This window comes from Larus michahellis, chromosome 3 (genome assembly GCF_964199755.1).
Source record: "Larus michahellis chromosome 3, bLarMic1.1, whole genome shotgun sequence".
Lineage (NCBI taxonomy): Eukaryota > Metazoa > Chordata > Aves > Charadriiformes > Laridae > Larus > Larus michahellis.
Window position 1 is genome coordinate 20,178,748 of NC_133898.1, and position 20,017 is coordinate 20,198,764.

A 20,017-nucleotide genomic window follows, 5' to 3' on the forward strand; every position below is an offset into this window, starting at 1 on the left:
TTGGAGGAAACTACAAAAAAGATTTGTTCTGGTTTTATATTTGTGAAAGGACTTCATGCAGTTCCTCAAAGTGTCAGGAATGCCAGCAGCGACACCCACAGAAAGAATAACTTGAACTTATCTTCCAGGCATTTTAGTTGGTGTGTTTAGACTCTGCTGCTACGTTATGGGGCAGAAGCATGCTATGTATAAACTGGAAGGAAAAGCTGTGGGAACATTCCCCAACACAACTGATACCCCTTTTCAAATTTAAAAGAAGTCAAAGCCTGGTGAAGGCAGTTAAGATTGAGAAGGTTTTCCCTTACGTACCCATTAAGATTTTCTGCTGCATGCCACATATGTATTTGTGTATTTATTCCTAGATACAATGTATTCTTTTGGTTTTTGAGTTGGAAGTGAATAATGTGATCAAATGAGGAATATGTAGAGTTGTCTGATCCATCCCCAGTCACCACATAACTTTCCCAGTACATGCTTGAATGCCTTGTCTGGTCCACAATAAAGCCATTAGTTAGAAGACACTCATTTGTGCCTTGAGTTGTAACTAACACAAGCTAATTCAATAAAATTGAAAAAAGAGAGTGTTGTAGTTTGATTGACTTTATGTGGGGTTTTTTTTGTTAGATAGATTTTAAAACTAAATTTATGACAGAATACAGGCAGAAATCAAATGATGGTCATGTCTGAATTCTTCCAAATTTAGGGAAGCTGCTTCCAGGATTTCTGGGTGGTGTCGAAAAATATCTAAAATTCCAAATCTAGATCTGATGAACTTTAAGAAGGTTCAGGTGCAGAGCTGAACTTCATGCTTTGGACTCATCTCTTGGGCAATTAAATGTAATTTAATAACATCCTACAGTGAGTGTTTGCATATATTAGCTAAAATGTTAGCAATAACTAGGGTGATTAGATGGAAAATTACCATTTACTACACATATGTCACCAATAGCTTTTGGTTATATTCTTTAAGCTGTTTTACTGCCTCTTCTGGAGCTGTAAGAGTAAACACCTGCTTAAAAAAGTAATAAATAATGAACACAAAATTGTGTCAAATTCAGGAGTCTCACCGGGAGGACCTTAGAAAAATACAGTTTTCTTGTCTATCTAGTTTTCCAGGAAATGACAAGCTAGCATATGCTTTCAATTTTTGAGGTCAAAGTTACAACTTTTGTTCGCTAAGTTACATAGGAGAAAACTTTGAGGAATCTTTAGTATTGCCAAATATGTAAAGGGCAGCAACGGAAGAAGAAAACAGAGCTGTGGAACAAAGTAGTTCATGCACGGAAGAGAGATTTATCTTGGCTCAGCAGAGCCATATATAAACTTTCTTTTTGCTGGTGACTTCAGAGTAGACTACATAAGAGAGGCAGTTAATAATTTCTGGCTTTGAGCTACATCTCTTATTTAAATGCATTCTTTTAAATTTTTAAACAAGAGTCAATGAATTGTAACGATAGTGAATATTTCTCTAGGTATAAGCTAATGGTATTCACTTGCTTATAAAATTCTCATGTTTCAGAAATTACAGCTCTTAGAATTATACGTGTTTTTATATTTTATTTCTCCAACAGCCAGTCTCTTAGGGTTGCATTTATGAAAATGTAGTAAAAGGCTCCTATTAAGGCTATAGATGGGTTCCTGTTCTGTGGGTAAATACGTATGGTCTGAAGACCTGCCACAGCTGGAATCAAAGGCAGAATGTCCAGTGATTTCATAGAACTTGGGATTAACCTACCTTCATATATAACTTGCTTTAAATTCCTGTTTTTAAGTGAAGAATTAAGAGGGGAAGAAAAAGCACCCACTGGCTAGAAATTTTCAGTTGTCATATTTTATAATTTCAACTTTTAACGTTGTAGCATTTGAGTCTATTTATATGACATTATTTAGCTGTGGCGTAGAATTGTACTGTCATTGTGTAACTGACAGTTGGCAAGAAACTGACTGTAATAGTTTTCCTGTATTTATAGTAGTAATAAAGCAGATCACATAAACACAAGCAGTTTTCACACTAGAAATGAGTAAAATTGTCTGAAGTTAACATTAAGTGTATCAACAGGAGAACACTTGCCAGCTCGAGTGACCCGTTACTTTTACTATTTCTTTCTGGGGGAATTTGGGGGGAGGAGAGAGACTGTAATTACGATGTAATAAAAGATGCATTATATATTACATCACAGTGTATAAAAGTCAAACGTATAGGTCACGTTAAAGCATACATTACAGAATTATGTATAGTGCATGATGATTATAATGTGAAAAGACAAGTTGATATCGTTTTCTGTGTTGTTTTGCAGCAAGCTGTAAACTTTATTCTGTTCTGTTAAAAGCAGATAATGGCAGTTGAAACAACCTGCTCCCTATTCTAAACCAGATAAGAATTGCATTATTTTGTGATTAAATGGAAACCAGAACAAATACTGAGGGGGCTTCAGGCAGCTAGATTATGCTGTTCTAGAAATACTGATTTTTTTCCTTAACATATTTAGAAGTCTGTTGCTTTTTCTAGATTCTGGTCAGCTAGAACAGCAACTTGAGGAGGCCAGCACTGCAAGACGGGAGTTGGATGATGCTTCCAGACAAATAAAGGCTTTTGAGAAACAGGTCAGAACGCTGAAGCAAGAAAGGGAAGACCTTAATAAGGTAAAAGCATTTTGTCAGCAACTCTTCTAAACCCTAAAGACTATTTTATTTGTGTTCATTTTACTTGAAGTAACTTTCAAGTGTAAAATTAATGAGCAGACAACAAATGTGTAACATGTCCTACTTTGCTTTCTGCCTCTTTTTTTGAAGACAAGGTCATTATTTAACGCGTTGTATGTATGACTGCTGGGTGGTCCTAGGTGACTGCTCCCAGATAGCGAACATCTCCATGATCCAGATTGCATGGTGGCTGCAAAGAAGGGTTTGTAGATTAAGGTGATAATGACAGTGGTTAGAAGACAGAGTAGAGAAGAACTATTCCAGACGACTAATTTAATCTGAAGTATGTGTGAGACTGTAGCACGGAAAAAATGCTGTGTTGCAGAAGTGTTTCCAGAAGAGAGATGTGAAAATATGCTGAAATACGAAAATTCAAAAGTAATTTGAAGCAACTACAGATAAAAAATACGGGGGGTTATTTCTTCTCTATCTCCCCATTTCCTTGTTTTCTTATTTGTAGCATACAAATGGCTCTTTTTTGTATTTGTGGTTAAATCAACCTGTAATCAGGTGTGAAACACATTAACCTGTTTCTCATAATGATTATATTGACCCCAATTCCTTGTTTTCTTATTTATAGCATACTGCCTTTCATGGCTCTTTTGTGTATTTGCAGTCAAATCAACCTGTAATCAGGTGTGAAATACGTTGACTGTTTCTCATAATGATTATATTGACCCAGTATTTTAGAGCCCCCACTCAATGTTGATGTGCCAGCTGTATTTAACGCTGTTTCTTTTAACCCTTAAGGCTCTTAAAACCTTGAAAGCTGCCAGTTTGTCCAAGAAAGACCATCTGTCTTCTAAAACAAGTTTTAGTGATTAGGACTTCTTTTTAACAACCTTAGAAAACTCTTTTAAATCTGTATAGATGTCAACAGTGCCAAAAATTAATTCTTCCTGCCACTCTTCTTTTCATCCTCAGACTTGCTTTTCCTTGCTTCTTTGTTCTGCTCCAGTTTGGCTGAACATCATTAAACCATTTAAACTCTCGTGGTCCCTCGTTCGTAGTGTAGTGGCACAGATGTAGGACACAGCAAGCTTTGTGAAGGTATTGTGCTGTAGAGTTATCACAGCACTAGCAGTGTTATTTCATGTGGGTTCTTTTAGAAGAATAATTATCATATATTGCTATTTATCACCACCGTGTTTTGTTGCCTGAAACTTTCTGTAATATTTGATATTATATCCAGTGTGTGGAAATCCTACTTGCCATTGCAGGTCAGTTTTCAAAACCTTCTAAGGTAGAAATTTTCATAGAACAGATTTTTCCATTCAATTAATGCAAAAACTTTTGTTAATCATTTAGCAGTTGAGATAAGTACTATTATTTTTATCCATTTAAGTAGTTCTTGAAAAACTATGCTAATGACGTTTTTAATTAAGAAAGCAAGGTATTTTTGTATTTTGATGCAAGTGCTTGAAAGCCTTTGTGTTTAACCTATAATAATAGAGTAAATTCTGACTTAGTTTACGTTTATGCAGTTTTACTAACTTCAATAGCATAAAACCTGGCCTCTGTATTGTAGATGCAATCATGAAAAGCAATGAATATGTAGTTTCTATTCACTCTGGAGAAGGTGTTAGATGCACATCCAAAGACAGAAGTGGCCTTGCAGCTTTCTAGGTTTATTACTTAATTCTTTTTTTAAACTGTAGGAACTGGCAGAGTCTAGTGACAGATTAAAATCCCAAGCCAAAGAGCTGAAAGATGCACACAGCCAGCGGAAATTGGCAATGCAGGAGTTCTCAGAGATGAACGAGCGGCTGACAGACTTGCACTCTCAAAAACAAAAGCTTGCCCGCCAGCTCCGAGATAAGGAGGAAGAAATGGAAGTGGTGATGCAAAAAGTAGAAAGTTTAAGGCAAGAGTTACGCAGAACAGAGAGACTTAAAAAAGAAGTAAGTGGTGAGAAGACTGTTTAGACTCTGTGAAATAGTAGTTATATGTAAGGTTTTCTGACAAAGTAATTTTTTTATCTGTAAATCTTTAACTCTTTGCTTGTTGTTTCAAACAGTACTGATTTTGTTTTCTAAGAATCTGAAGTGTCCAGTTTAGTGCTGAAGATTTATCTCTTGTATTGAAAACCATCGATAGATTTTGAAAAAAATATTGAAGAATCCTACCTATTAAAAATGTATGTACTTTTGTAGCTGGAAGTCCAAGCTGAAGCCGCAGCTGCTGAGGCATCCAAAGACAGGAAATTGCGAGAGAGGAGTGAACAGTACTCTAAACAGTTGGAAAGCGAAGTAGAAGGGCTAAAGGTTAGTCTGTTTTGATATTGACACCTGCAAACTTACTAGTCAACTAGGACTTGGATCTGTTTGATTGCTTTCAGATGTAGGACAAAAGGGCATTGTCAGTTTGTCACTTCAGTTGGTGCTGAATATTAACGCCAGCATGCATCCCATTATTGTCCAGAAAAATGAGCATTTGCCTAATGCACTTCTTTTCAGGCCAGTGTGTTCACTGCTCACTGAACTATTTCTTAATACTCGATGATTTCTTACCAAGTTGCTTTTGTTATTATTTTGTTTAACTTTACCTGTTAAAAGCGTGTTTTTTAGTGTAAGATGGTTAAGTATTTGAAGATAAACCTGCAGCCTGTGCAGGTTTCTGTATAGGTGTTTTGTGTACTGTGTTGTTCCTCAGCATGTAAGTCAAAAGAAAGATGATTTCCTCCACAATAGATGTCAAGTGATGTAACCCTGAAGGAAAAGTTTTAGTGTATTCTGCCTCTCAGCCCGAAGCTGAAACATTTTTGCACAAGAACAGCATGGAGCATGAAGAGTTTTGTTTATATCGACGAGATTGCTCACACAAGTATGTGTTTTCAGGAGCAGAAATTTAAGTAAGCCAAGAATGGTAACTGTTATTTCGTTCTACGATTTAGCGTTTTATACAGTGCTCTGAAGAAATCAGACTTTCTCAAAAATTGTATGAGAAGGTTCTTCATTTACACATGAGGATTGCTGTTCATTTACAGCAAAATCCTGTTCCCAATGTTTTGTCAGTAGGATAATTCTAAACTTTTTGTGCAAAATGGCAGATTAGGCCTATTCTGGTCTTAATTTACATGAATGACAGGAGGTTTTTTTATTGTAATTCTGTGGGACATTTGTCAACATTAAGTCACTGCACAGAAAATTCAAGGGTTTTTTTGCAAACATTATTTTATTTTGCCTTCCTTTGGTAAATGAAGATAAGGAAATCCATTCAATGTGAAATTTGGATTTATAAAACTTCTGCTGCTGTGAATTCCGATTATCTGAAAATTAAGATGTGTTTCTTCTGCTTTCATCAATCTTCACCATCAACAAAGAGTCTGTAAGACAGTTTAAGAGGCAAGAAGAGTTTATTTAAGATCTATTGAGAATAAACAATACTCTGATGTATAACAACAGGGCAAATTTATCAGAGAGGAAAGGGGACTTGTGGCTTTCTTAATAATATTTCACAGTACAGTAAGCACACTTTCGATCACGTGTGGTTGTTGTGATACTGCGTTATCCATTCAGTAAAAGCTCTGCATGGATCCTTCAGGATCATGGATCAGTTCACGAGGCTGTTGTAGAGAAAAGGTCATTATTTAAAGAAAAAGGGAAGTTTCTCCAAATGGGAGGAACAGAAGAGCCCAGAAATGATGGCAGGTTAAGTGTAACAGGATGTTAAGGGCTCAATAAAGAGAATTTAGAGACCACTTTGTAAAGGATGCTCAGAGTGATTGTGGGAAATTCTTTAAATCAAAGCAGAAAGCCACCTTAGGAAACTCACGGGGCTGTTTGAGGTAAGCTCTGAGTTGATAGTGCTGTGGCAGAAACGCTCAATGAGTTTTTGATGTGTCACAGTTTATTGGTGAAGCAGGGGAGATTGCCAGAGTGCATTCTTTGCAGCAGGTTGGTTAAATGAGCTGGATGAGTCTGAGGATGATGTGTAGGAAGCATTAGAGCTGTCAGGTGAGTCAAACGTGAAGTTACCTGGAGCAGTGGCCTTGCCAAGGAGGTTCTGAAGGAACCGGGTGAAAAGTGAGAGAACTGGTGGCCAAGATGTGCACCCTCTTATTACGGATGGCCCACTGTGCCACTGTAACTCTCACCCAGAAGATCCTGGGAACTCCAGAGGAGTGGGTGTGACTTCCTTAGGAAAGGGGTAGAGGCTGTAGTAAAGAGTAAGGTCGGTGGGCCCGTGGAGGAAGCAGAGCCTATTGGGAAGGAGGCAGTGTGCCTTCTCTCCAGCCAAATTCTGCAACACTCACCTGCTGGGGTTCTGTGAAGTTGTCAGTAAGCATGTGGATAAAGGAAATCCAGTGGATATCATGTGTTTGGATTTCCAAAAAAACCCAGGCTCAATATAAGTCAGCAGTGTGCCCTGGCAACCAAGAGGGCAAACTGCATCCTGGGGTGCATTGAACAGCATCTAACTATCTATGTGCCAGGTAATGCGTTATGTCTCACTTGAAACAGGCATGTATGAAAGCATCTTTTTGGATGCCACTGTTAAATTTGGGCAGGAAGAAGCTGAGGGGAAATTAAGTTAAAAGTTTACAAAATCACAAAGGTAGTGGATAAGGTGAATGGAAGTGTCTGTTTACCAAACCCTACAGTACTATGACTGAGGGGTACTGATGAGGCAAACAGGACACGCATTTAATACGATACTTCCTCACTGAATGAGGAGTGAACTCCTGGAACTTGTTGTCACAAGAGTTTGTGGTTGTGACAGTATCAGCAGGTTCATAAAGGGATTAGACAAATTGATGAATATCAGGTCCCCTGACTATGCAGAGAGGTACCTTCTAATACCTTTAGTCCAACAGTTGTTGTATTCCAAGGGGAATGGACCTCACAAAAAAGGCAGGCCTGGGTGCTGCCCCCAAATAGCCACTGCTTTAGGGAAGATACTGGTCTGACCCGGTAAGGCATCTTTTAACATTGTTCTTCAGTGAAGCTGAATGTGATACTGGCAGGGTACGAGTAGTGAAAGCATACTGTATAAGTGAAGAAGTGAATGGCTTGGACCTCAAGTTGGAAGAAGGTACCAAAAGAAACCAGTTACCACTTGCAATAAGTTTCTGATTCTAATCAAGCTTCTATTAATGTTAAATAGAGCTGTATGTAACAATGGAAGAGGAGGGCTTTCACTTTCATCAGAGCAGTATTATAATGCCTACAGATCTTCTTTTTGTTCTTCACTAATAGATAGATGTGTTTATTGTTAGCTTTTAGGGCATGTCCCAGGTGTGTATTCAGGCAGCCAAAATTCTGTTTCTGGATTGAATTACACGTATAGAAAAGGTGTGTTCAGTGAGTCTGGTTTGGGGCAACTGTGCAATTTTTCGTGATAATTTGTACAACTGATTTATTTTTTTGTTTATTCTTTTGTAAGTTCATTTCAAGGAAATTTAGACTAAATGCATGTTAAATGTAGGTAGCATATTGAAAATGAAATTCTTAACTCTTTTCCTACCTGAGCAACAGCAAATTATTAAATTGAGAGGAATGATACAGTAATCCACATAAGTGATAATTAATAGGATTGTAATAAGGAAGTTTGCATCTTTCTTAATATGTTGCATTTGGCAAATATTTATACCATGAAACCTTGGGCTATAAGCATGACAATCCTAAGTAAGATTCTCCATATTCTTAACCAAGGTAAATTATTATTACCATCTGCAAAGGGCAAGATACAAGCCTTGAAGCAATACAAAATAGCACTTGTAACAAAAGGCTAATCTCATTAAAGACAAGCCAGAAGTCTTCGAGATTTTTAATGGGACGTTTATTTAGGATTACGTTACTTAAATAGGAAGTTTTCCCATGCCACCTGCTCTATTGTTGCAGTATTTAATGGTTATTCTTCTTTAGTCTTCAAGTGCAAAACTTGTTGTCTGCTAGCATTGCAATTATGGTACCCATAGTACAAGATACACATATCAATACATATAGTAATATTTACAACGCTGCTGTCAGTTTGGAATATTCAGCTTCGTAACTGCCAAATGAAAGAGCTGCTGTGTGGAGGGTTTTTTTGTTTGGGTTTTTGTGTGTGTCTGTGTGCGTGCATGAGAGGGAGAGAGGGGGAAGGCTTCTAGCGTAGTTATGGCATCTAACTATCTATGTGCCAGGAGATGCATTATGTCTCTGTTGCACCAGTTGTCCACTTGAAACAGGCATGTATGAAAACATCTATTTGGAATTTGTGCTTGCATCCATTCAAAATATATTCTCTGTTTACAATATTACTCTAGTTCTGTAAGCCACTGCAGAATACCATCCAGCTCTCTTATACTGCACCATCTGTCTTGTGGTCTTAATGGTATCTTTTCATTGTGCAAAAAAAATAGGAAATACCATTAAAACATTTTGTGTACCTGATAGATGATGTTGCAAAGCCCAAACTTTTTATGTGTTCCATTGCCATATATGTGTAGACAATTCAGCATGTTGGGCAGTAACAAACAAGTTCAATAGTTATCTGCCTGTGCATGAAAGAAAATACCTATACTTCCTTTCTTTTTTTCTTTTTTAATCTTTCTTTCTCCAAGCTATCTCCTGTTAGGTTGGTATCTTCTTTCTCCAATTTACCATGCTGCATCCTAAGGGCAGGGTTTTACTCCTAGATCAAAACAGGTGGTTGTTTTGATGAGTTAGAGAAAACAAAGTGGTAGCAGCACGTATCTGGCTCGTACGTTTAGGGGGCTTTGCAGTGTTCTGCTGACGCTACCAGCAAGGCCCAGCTGTCTCATAGAATTTGTCGTGGTAGAAATTCAGCTCATCTGGATGCTCTACAATGACATTTAACTCTTAAAGTCTATTCATACATCAGCAAAAGAAAATTACCCAAAGCCATGTTTAATTAAGGGTAACAGGATTTTAATGTGTCATGGTAAAAATGGAGGTATAATTAACAAAATATCTTCAATCCTCCTGAAGGTGTGAGACAGTCACTGTAAGGAAGTAGGTTTTCCAGTTACCCGCACTTTCTTGAAACACAGTATTTTTATTAAGTAGTTTCCTTTCATTAGACTACCTTTAATTACATATTTTAAAAAACAGAAAAAATTCCAAACCAAGTTATACATGCGTTTACATTTAAAAGTATTTTCATACTTGGATTTCAGTGCATGTCATGCCACTATCTCATTTTGAACCTGATCTTGCTCCTCCTCTATGTTATGGCAGGACATTGAGTTTAGGGAGTGCAGCATTTGGTGCAAATGTGTATGTATCCTGAAGCAGTGTGTAAAGACTATTGAAATGCCAGAAGACCTCACTAAGAGAGCTATGCAGCTGCGAAAAGTGAAGTAATTACTCTTATTGTTTAAAGCTTGTTTTTCCTAGTAATCCACTATGATGTAAATGGTCAGTTTGAGTAAAATAGGTCAGGTTTCCCTCCTGATTGATGCAGTCCATACAGTGTTCTGTAGCTAGATTTTAGCCTTCAGTTAAGCCCCCGATTGTCTTAGTATAGCTTTTCCACAATTATTTGTGCTTTAAAATATATTGACTGTATATCATAGTCCTTATTCTCTATTCCTGAAAGTCACTTGAACTTATTGCTGTCAACCGTGTGAGTGGGAGCGTAAAAATCTTCTAATTCTGTGGTCACTTTCTGACTGCATGTAAGGGGAGTCAGAATGTGGCCAGAGATATTTAAAGTGATGATCAAATTTTAAAGGGCTTGAAAACTATTACTGTGTTTAAATCACAAGATGAGAAAGAGTACAGTTCAGATTTATGCTCTTAACAAATTTTCAAAAATGTTGAGTTTAGATGTGTTTGACTTAAATCTGTAATGGGATCTTTTCTAAATATAGTCTTATGAATATTGAGTTACTTCTAAACATAATTTTCAGCATTCTTGAGTGCTAACTTGGGGCTGTTTATTTTAGCAAAAACAGGTTGGTCGCTCACCTGGGGTAAGCAGTATAGAACACCAGCAAGAGATCACTAAACTAAAGGCAGACCTGGAAAAAAAGAGTGTTTTCTATGAAGAGGAACTATCTAAACGTGAAATAATGCACGCTAATGAAATAAAAAGTCTGAAGAAAGAACTGCGGGATGCAGAGAGCCAGCAGCTTGCCCTCAAGAAGGAGATCATGGTTTTGAAAGACAAGTTAGAGAAAACCAGAAGAGAAAAGTGAGTATTGTATGGAATTTACCTTTATGCTCAAAATACGTTTTTAAGTCTCCTAGTATGTTTCCAAACACACTATCTCATCCTTAGCTTTAGTGCAGACAGGTGCACATTTTGGCTGAGCTAATGCCAGGGTTGAAAATAATCACCTTTAAAAATATGACAGAACAAAAATATCCATGACCCTGTACTGAAACAGTTAAATTTTGCACCAGAATTCTTGCACTGGCTGACCATTCCAGGGTATGTAACTTGAGTTGCAGACTTACAGCTCTGGGTAAGTCAACCCCTGAAGCTTATGTTGCAGTTTAAAATGACATTTTTTTTGTTTGGTATTTTCATCTTTTGATGCAAAACTAATGTGTTAGAGATCAACTATTGCTTACATTTCTGCCAGCACAGGAACAGTCACTTAATGCGGACTAAGGCTAATCCATGCTGGGTTTCATCCAGTGTTAACATCAGTCATCAGACTACTGTAGGCATAAGGTGCTTTATCTCTTCTGACATGGTAATTTGTCAGAGACCTGCTTTTTTCTCTCACACTTGGTGTAGCTTGTAGCTGGCCTTGAGAATGTTCCTTGAGGCATTCATCAATAAAAACAAGTTTTTCTGTTGGGTAGTGTAGTATTGGAAATAGTCATAATTTGAATGTGTTCGTTTTCATTCATAAAAAATTCAGAATGCTTTATAATGCTAACATAGATGCTTCTTTTTGCTGCTGTAGTAAGATGGCATATTAGAAAAACCATGGAGAAGTTCCTGCTGAAACTTAGCCAACCAGTAGCGAGTCCTTATATATAAAGTAGTAAATAAAATAAAGAATTTTTCAAAAAAGTTATGCAAATAAAGGTGGAAACACTGTTTCTCTCGTAAATTGTTTCCAGCAGAGGAAGTAGATCATACAGCTGGAATTCAGTGGATGAACTGTTTCTTCCTAGAATATAGCTGTTCATAGGCTGGACATATTAACACAGTAATTTACTGCTTTGTTCTAGGTTGAGAGGTAAAACTTGCATCAGCAGCATGTTTTCCTTGTACCACAATTTAATGCTCTTGCTGACTTATGAGTTACAAATGCACATAAGGCTATGCTGTCTTGTAATATATAAAGGGGATAGTATGATACTCCTTTAATGCCGTGTCAGTCCAGTAGTGTCTCAAAAGGAGGAATATTCAATAAAGAATCATTAATACCTCTTTCTGCAGGTTAAACTGCTGCTAAAGATCATGTTTCCAAACACTGACCAGACCAAAACCTTCTTGGAGGTTGTACAGCTGCAAAAGTTCTAACTAGATGTCCATCTAGTGAAATAACGAATGGCCTAAAAATGCTGATCTGCTGCATGTTAGCTAGCTCATAAACCTTTCAATCGAATTTCTTTGTATAAATAAAAAAAGAATCTGAGTGCTGACGTATAACCGTGTGTTTCTGTGTGTATTTCAAGTGTTGGTGTAAGACAACATTTTAAAGCGTGAGCAGAAGTGTGTCACATAACCAGAATCCAGCATTCGGCCCTTAGTAGGTAGGGCTTCAACATCAAGTCATCAAGCACATGATGAGTGATTAACGAAGACCTGATCTTAACTGGGTTTTGTTAAACAGATCTGCAGAATCTCATGCAAGTATTAGGACTCCAAAGAAATGCCGAAGTCCACTGTTCAAAGTGTGCTACAGATTGGCTTCTGTAATGGTTCAGGGATTTAGAAGGGAAGCTTAAGTATTAGGAATAGAATAATTGCTGTTGCTGCTTGATTCTCAGTATTTGGTAGTTTTCCTTAAGAGAACATGGATTTTTTTGGTTTGTTTGTTTGTTTCTGCTTACACATATTGTTTTTAGCTTTTGTAATCAGGCATGCAAAGCTTTTTGTGAGTCTGCCAGTACAGAGGCGTTCAGTGTAGGTGCTGAAAAGGAAGCACCTGGAGGCTTTGTGCTGAAATAAGTGGAATCATTTCAACAATAGGCTTGGGCTGGGCGTGAGGTTGAAGTGTGTGTATACAGTTTGGGAAAAAAATTTTAGTAGTCTAAAAATAATCTTTAGTGCATATTAAAAAAAAAAAGGTTTTGAGAAGAGGATGCAGTTGCATTACTTCATAAGGGCTAAAGTATAGAGTGAATAAGAGCTAGGTAAAAATCTGTGTGTACTTTGTTATGTACCTTACATGTTGGTGGTTTCCGTTTCATTTTTTAAAATAGGTATTTTTTTCTTTGTTTCCTTCAAATTTAAGCTTTCTTACTTTTACTATTTCAACAGCATAAGTCTTCAAGGGAGAGAAACTTCCTTTCTGTACAAAACGATTGCCCTTTGCTAAAGTCTGATAAACTGCAAGCTATTAAAATTGGGAACACAGTATCAGGCCAGTGATCTGTGTAGCACGATGTTCCATTTCTTGGAATTGTCATTATAAAATATTTCAGAAGAAGGTGCAAGGAACTGTGTAAATCGTGTGTAGAATTTTGTTTTAAACCTGTCATTTAATGATAGATTTATAAAGCGGAGAGCTTTCTAAAACCGTGTTTGTTGTTTTTAAATTGTGTGATATAAAGAAGCCTGGGGGCTGGTGTTTGTTACAGGTCTACTTTTCTTGGTTTCAAAGCAGTAAGATAAAATATTTCTCCACTTTGTACAGCTGCAATAAAGAGCTGGAGTGACAAAGTGATACTATAAAGCTGTATTTCACATCGTTTGCATGTGGTTTGCTACAGTTATTTTACTGATAAAAAGAAAGCTGGATCATGTATGATTTTTTTAAACTTGAAGAGCGCATACATAGCTAAATTTTAGATGAGAGAAAAAGCTTGATGGGAGAGGAGGATGCCAGGCTTCAAAGCAAATCTGTTATTTTGATCTTCCTGGCTGTCCAAGGTACGCCTATGGAGTCTGTCGCAGTTCTGTGGTTTGCTGAGTTGATGTTTTGGGTAAGATAGATTATACCCACATTCTCCTCTGTTTAAAATTTAACTTTCTTGTTTCTGTATTATACTACAACAATTGGACTTTCTGGGTTAGTGGCAATCACTAGTTGAATTAAGAATGTGAAATACAGGAAATAACAAATATGTTGGGCTCTTTTACCAATCCGAAGCTTCCTTAATCCACCACCATTTATGGCCGCTTTGAGCCTTGAAGCCTTAAAAAACCAAATTTTAGACAAATACAGAATAAAAAACCCTGAACAAAACCATAAAGCCATAAAATCTAAATGAAAGAAATAATAAAAAATTAGTTTGGTCTACTGTCTGAGAAATTAGCTTTGAATCTGTGCCTTGCAAACAGAAGCAGGACCTGTTATTAATTCCCTTGACAGCCGATGCTTTAATCTCTTCCTGCCTTTTCCCTAGACTGCTCATCATATGCATGGAATCTGTTGATATGGAAAAGGAGTGGTGGTGAATTTCAAACTTGGTGTTTAAACAGTAACAAAAGTATGTTACTTTGCTAGGACCAGTGTTATGTTTCAAAGGATGCCTAGCAACACAGAATTTCACCATGAGTCTAACATGCTGTACTAGATTTCAAAGAGTGGTTGAAGCGCTAAATGAATTTCAAATTAGGAATAGGAAATTCAAACCAGCAGTACTCTTAACTGGGTTCACTGTAACCACTGACACTTCTCATCTTTTAAGGGTGTTCTCTCAGTTTGGCAGTTTGTAGTAGTTCTGCATCTCGGAAAAAGAGGCGAGGATGTAATTTCTCTGTTGCACAATGTAAAATTCTGATCAGTATCCAGAAAGAAAATATTTGCAATGCTCAAAACAAAGTTTCCCCTGGATTTTATTTTTACAGAGTTAACCTTTTATACTGTGTACTTTTTCAAACCTTTTAAGGCTGGATAGTGGTATTCACTGAATGGATATTTACTGTATCTGTGGCATTTATAGTCTAGTTCCATTGACCAGCTGATTAATTTTGTGCCAGTTACCTGAATAATTGGTGAAACGGTGAATACAACATGCAAGTTTGGTGATTCTCAAAAGAGTGGATGTGAGGTGGGAGTTATACGTCTAAAACGTTGCCATACACCACTTTAAGGAAATTGCAATGTTTTTTGGCAAAGAGAGGACCCGCAGCTTCATTTATTTTCAGGTTCTCATACCCATTGTGCAAGATCAAAGTTGATGTTAAGCAGAATCAGCCAGGGGTTCTCCTCTACTGAATGATGCCCACAGGAGAGGGGAAGGGTTGGGGAAAACAGCTACTTTGAAACTCTTTCTCAGAAAGAATGGTCCAAACCTGCTCTAGAATCTGGTGATATTAGGAGTGTAAAGGTTATCTCATAGTAAGTATACAGTACCGGAATTAACAGTTCAAACGTGTCCTCTGGCTGTTATGAATTGTCCAAAGTCTAGCCAGTATAAGTTTTTCTCATCAGAGACCCAACCCCAAGTGCTCTTATTTAGCTTCTCTATGTGCTGATTTGATATGTGGTCATTTTTGCCTGTAATTCTGTGTGAAACTTGGAATTGTAGAAATGTCTAAGTTAAAATAATGTTTTCTGTGAGCTGAGAATTTACCTTGAATGCCTTAGAATATTGACACGTGCTTCAATGTTGCAGAATTAGAGCTGCTCTATGTTTGAAGGATTCATCTAAAGAATAAAATACGTATAAGTGAATTGATAAACATTAGCTCGGTGGAGCTCTAATAATTCCATACTGAAGGAAAGCTCATTGTCTAATGATAAAATTCAACAGACTGTCTTATAGTCCTAAGTTGGTAGTATAATATCACACTTGCTTAGTTTTAATATGCTGTGGTGTTATCAAGCTAGTACTTTCCTTTCAGCTACTGTGTGCATTGGTCTTGATGTATTTAAGTGACAAGTGTGATGAGTTTTAGAATAGGAAACTTTATCATTCTACTTCATTTTATTTCTTAGCCAAAGTGAAAGAGAGGAATTTGAAACAGAGTTCAAACAGAAGTATGAACGAGAAAAGATTCTGCTAACAGAGGAAAACAAAAAACTTTCAAATGAACTTGATAAGGTAGGTGCTGATTAGTTGAGTCCTGAGTTTATAATTATTGTATGCTACGTACAAATTGGACAATATAAAGCTGTATTGGTTATGATCAACACTTAATTGATAGCAGAAATAAACATTACAGAGAAAATGGTGATTAATACTTGATTTGAATAGAGAGTATCTACATATATCTGAACTTGAGAATGTGCGCACACACACACATATATATATATATATATGCCTGTGTGTGTATTTATGTGTAGGAATTGAGTTAGATGGTCTTACAGTTTAGTAAGATTAATTTTAGAGAATACCTTAAGCAAAAAAAAATCAGATTATTTCATTGTATGACCCAAATATAAAAATACATAGTTAATGATGTGATTACTTAGAGTATATTTGCATGTCAATTACTGTGAAATACAGGACCCCTCCCACCTATTGAGATTAAATGTTACTTTGAGATATTAAAAAAATACAAATGATAAGGCATATTAATTGGAGTGTGTTGAGCAAGGAGTAATTGTTTCATGCATTCAGATTATCTCTTTATTGTTCATTTTGACAGGTTATTCAAGTTCATTGTGGATTAGCCAAGTCTTGCTAAACTTGTCTATTCTTTTTGTAATGCATTAAATTTTATAAAAATATGATGAAAGTACAGTGTTCTTCAAAGTAAGCATGTTTGCATGTCAGTGTTCAAATTAAAGTATATTTTAATACCAGTGTAAGATGCATACTATATATGCCTATATGTAGGCTTAGTCCAAGAACAGTAAGAGACTAGTCACTTTGATAGTTTTTCTGCTCGGTCTCCTTTTCTTTTTTTTTTTTTTTTTTTTAAATTTGGTTAGCTTTGTATTTTTCTTGTCAAATGACGTCTAGAAAATAGGCCTATTTAAATCATAAGCCCATTTAGGTGATAAATATGGAGTGGAGTACCCATATTAGGAGTAAAAAGCAGAGTAGATTTAAAACTGATATTTTTTTTCTTCATTTTGAGTTGTTAATGTATTTCAGTACTAAAAGAAGCCTTTCGCATTCTAAGCAAGCCTCCCTATAAAGTCTATCTGATCTGTAATTCCAGTTTGACTTTCTGAATAATTATTGAACATAATGAAGGTTTCATTCCCAATACCAACTCAGGTTAGCTGTGGCTTTTGTCTTGCAGAATGTGCAAGTATGAATGACAGCTACGTGAATGCGAGTGAGGTTAATTGCTAGGTATAACATATTGTACTTACAGATGTGCATTTAATTTCAATTTCCCTGTCTGCAAGTAAGTAAAATGAAAAATAGGGGAATGTGAGACACCTGGAGAATCTCAGGACTGAGTTGTGGCTGTATCTGTTAAGCCTCTCATTCTCCATGGTTACTAAACAAAGGAAAGGTTCGGCAGTTTCATCTGAGCTGTAACAATTTTTGTGCCCTTGCTTTGCTCTGTTAACGTAGTTTTTTCTATATAGAACATTGCACGCCTGAAAGGTGCAAAGCAGAAGCCTTCTAAGAGTTATAGAGTCATTTGGAGAGTAATTCTCAGAAAATTAATTAATTAGAGTAAAAATGTAGTTGTCATCCATAAAAATGGCCTTTCAGTACAGCTAAGGTCATACGTGAGAAGAGATTCTGACTTTTATTGTTACATGGTGTTTATTGTGATGGGTAGTACCAATTTTTAAAGCAGATGCACTATGTGGGAGAGCGGAACGTGTGACTTTGAGTCTGCACAGAAATGGACCCACAGCAGCTTATACCCTTAACAAGTTGTTTAAATTCTCATTCAGCTCACCACCATGTTTGAGAGGCTGAGTATGAATAACCGGCAGCTGGAAGAAGAGATGAGAGACCTGGCTGATAAAAAGGAGTCCGTGGCACACTGGGAGGCCCAAATTACTGAGATCATCCAATGGTGAATACTCTGCTCTAATGTCATTGCAGAATCCTCTCAATAGGTGGTAGGGCGGTTATGGAGTTTTTGCCTTTGCACGTGGCACTTGCGAGTGCTTAAGTGAAGTCTCTCACCCCTCTGGGGTTTTGCTGTGTTTTTGCTTGAGATTTTAATAATATCCAAATCTGGAAAATTGTGTTCCTCCTTAAGAGCGAAAGTGTCTTACCTAATACAACTTCTTTAAGTGCAGAAAAATCATGGCCACTGGGTGTGGCTTGTGGCTTTGGAAGAATGCTGGAAGGAGTCACGTGCTGAGCTCACGCCTCCAAGAGGGAACAAGCCTGGGAAAAGCAGTGGCTGAGAGTATTTGTGTCTCAGCATTAATTTCCTTCATCTGCTTGGCACGCGGCAGAATGAAGCAAACACAGTACAACTTTTATGTGATTTTTTTACAAGGAGGGCATTTGAGACTACCACAAAGCCAGTCAAGTGATGTTTCTAATAATAGTTTTGCTAAATAATGACGTTATGTTTCTGAAGTCTTGTGTCCAGTTCTAATAAATTAAGGAAAAAAACCCAAGTTGAAACTATTAAGACAAAAAGATTGTTTTATCTAGGTGGCCTTTACTTTTCCCCTCCATGCCTGCTTCTCTCCCCTCCCCTTTTATGGTCCATTGCAGTGTTTATCATCTACAAAAACAGTTTGCATCCAGACTTTTTTTTTTTTTTACAGATCATCCACTTCTGGGAAGATTTTGTCATCATATACTAATCTTTTTTTTTGTTTACTACTTGATTATTCCCACACACACACCATTTTTCACAACTCATGTTAGTGAAAAAATCTAATCTAATTTATTGTGTCCAAGCCTAAATGGAAAACATTTGTTTTAGCAAAACCTAGTTTGGTTTTGTTATAATGTCATTATAATTTTGTTGTCCAAATACAGAGAAGTTTGGCTTTTGAATATAGCCATGTGAATACGTAATAAGAAAGAAGGCTGTCCTCTGGGGTTCTGGAAGCATTTTAAACAGTGTTTGTTACATAAAATCATGTAATGCGGATCTGTGTTATGAAGGCCATTGGGTCTCAAGGCATTGTATTCGTAGCAGAAGTTAAAAAGTTTAAAGGGTACACTTCGCGTGTGTTCCTTTTAAATCTTGTCTCATAACTGTGAGTGTAGTAGACAGCCTTCTCACAAAAATAAATATATGAAAGTCATTTAAATGAACAGTTTATTTCTAGCCAATCAGAAACATTTATTCAGAACAAAATCAAAGTAACAAGAGAGGCAAGTCTATTATTTCACATTCCATATTGTTTTAAGGTAATGCTTATCTGTCTTAAGGCACCAAGGTAACCAAACCCCCTTTTTCAGATTTACATGTGAAAGCATTCCTAAAACTTGGCAGTTCTGGAAAAAGACAAGTCAGAATTAGCTGTGGATTGTTTTACTTAACACTAGATAAAAATGCACCAACAGCCATTAAGAATGTCCCTTCTCCAATTTATGAGAGTGTTTAATATGAGAGAAGATGTACTACTGATGTGGTTCAGATGTATGATAAAGCATCTTGCATGTATTAGAGATGTCACTGGGGAGTAAAATAGGTTTGGGATTGAGTTTTTTGAGATCAGGAGCATGCAAAACTGAGTGAAAGATACCATTTTACCAATCCCTTATGATAATATAGTGTCTTTTAAAAAGTACGGAACCAAAAATCAAAGAATTACATGAAAAGAAGATAAAAATAGAAGTACTGTGGGCAAACATTAAGGAGATAAAACATAGCTGGCTTGGTTCCAGCTTTTAATCACTGTACATATCTCAATTTTCATACTTCTCTTTGCTTATGTTGAATTTTTTTCAACTATGTGAGGCCATATCTTGGCTCACATCTTTGTCTTATTATGTTTAGATTTTCCATGTGTTACCCAGATAATCTGGTCATGTCTGTCTGCTCTCCTTAGAATCCAGCACTGCATGCTGACACTAGGTCCTTCTCTGGGGATTTTTTGCTGTGGAACATGGGGTGCTGTATGAAGTTATTTAAGCATCTACAATAATGATATACATTTTAAAAGAAAAAAAAAACCCCACCCTAATTTTGAAGAAAACTAATCTTATTTAATCAGTTATAAGCCTATGTTTTCTTCAGAGCCTGCAATTGAAATGCCTACCTGTCCACCTCTTCAGTATGACAACAGAATGGTTGGAGGTAACAAGGTAGGGTAGAGCTTGTAGGCTCCCTCTTCAAAACTATCAGATTTTTCACATAATATTACTTTAAAATACATATTTTGGGTCCATACTTTTGA

General features: G+C 36.7%; 1 protein-coding gene across 25 annotated transcripts in view; it reads left to right on the forward strand.

The window, feature by feature from the left end:
- The window catches only part of CDC42BPA (CDC42 binding protein kinase alpha), a 191,800-nt gene that overhangs the window by 116,559 nt on the left and 55,224 nt on the right, over positions 1–20,017 (forward strand). For 22 of the 25 annotated variants that reach the window (XR_012586004.1, XR_012586005.1, XR_012586007.1 and 19 more), the window contains exons 13-18: positions 2,510–2,643; positions 4,362–4,604; positions 4,857–4,967; positions 10,598–10,845; positions 15,725–15,830; positions 17,594–17,718. Coding sequence is in view for 17 of the 25 variants with exons in the window: in XM_074578971.1 (XP_074435072.1) it covers positions 2,510–2,643; positions 4,362–4,604; positions 4,857–4,967; positions 10,598–10,845; positions 15,725–15,830; positions 17,594–17,718 (967 nt within the window). In the remaining 8 variants the exon portion in view is untranslated. The remainder of the gene's footprint in view (positions 1–2,509; positions 2,644–4,361; positions 4,605–4,856; positions 4,968–10,597; positions 10,846–15,724; positions 15,831–17,593; positions 17,719–20,017) is intronic. The other 3 variants (XR_012586011.1, XM_074578978.1, XM_074578980.1) reach the window with 1 other exon arrangement.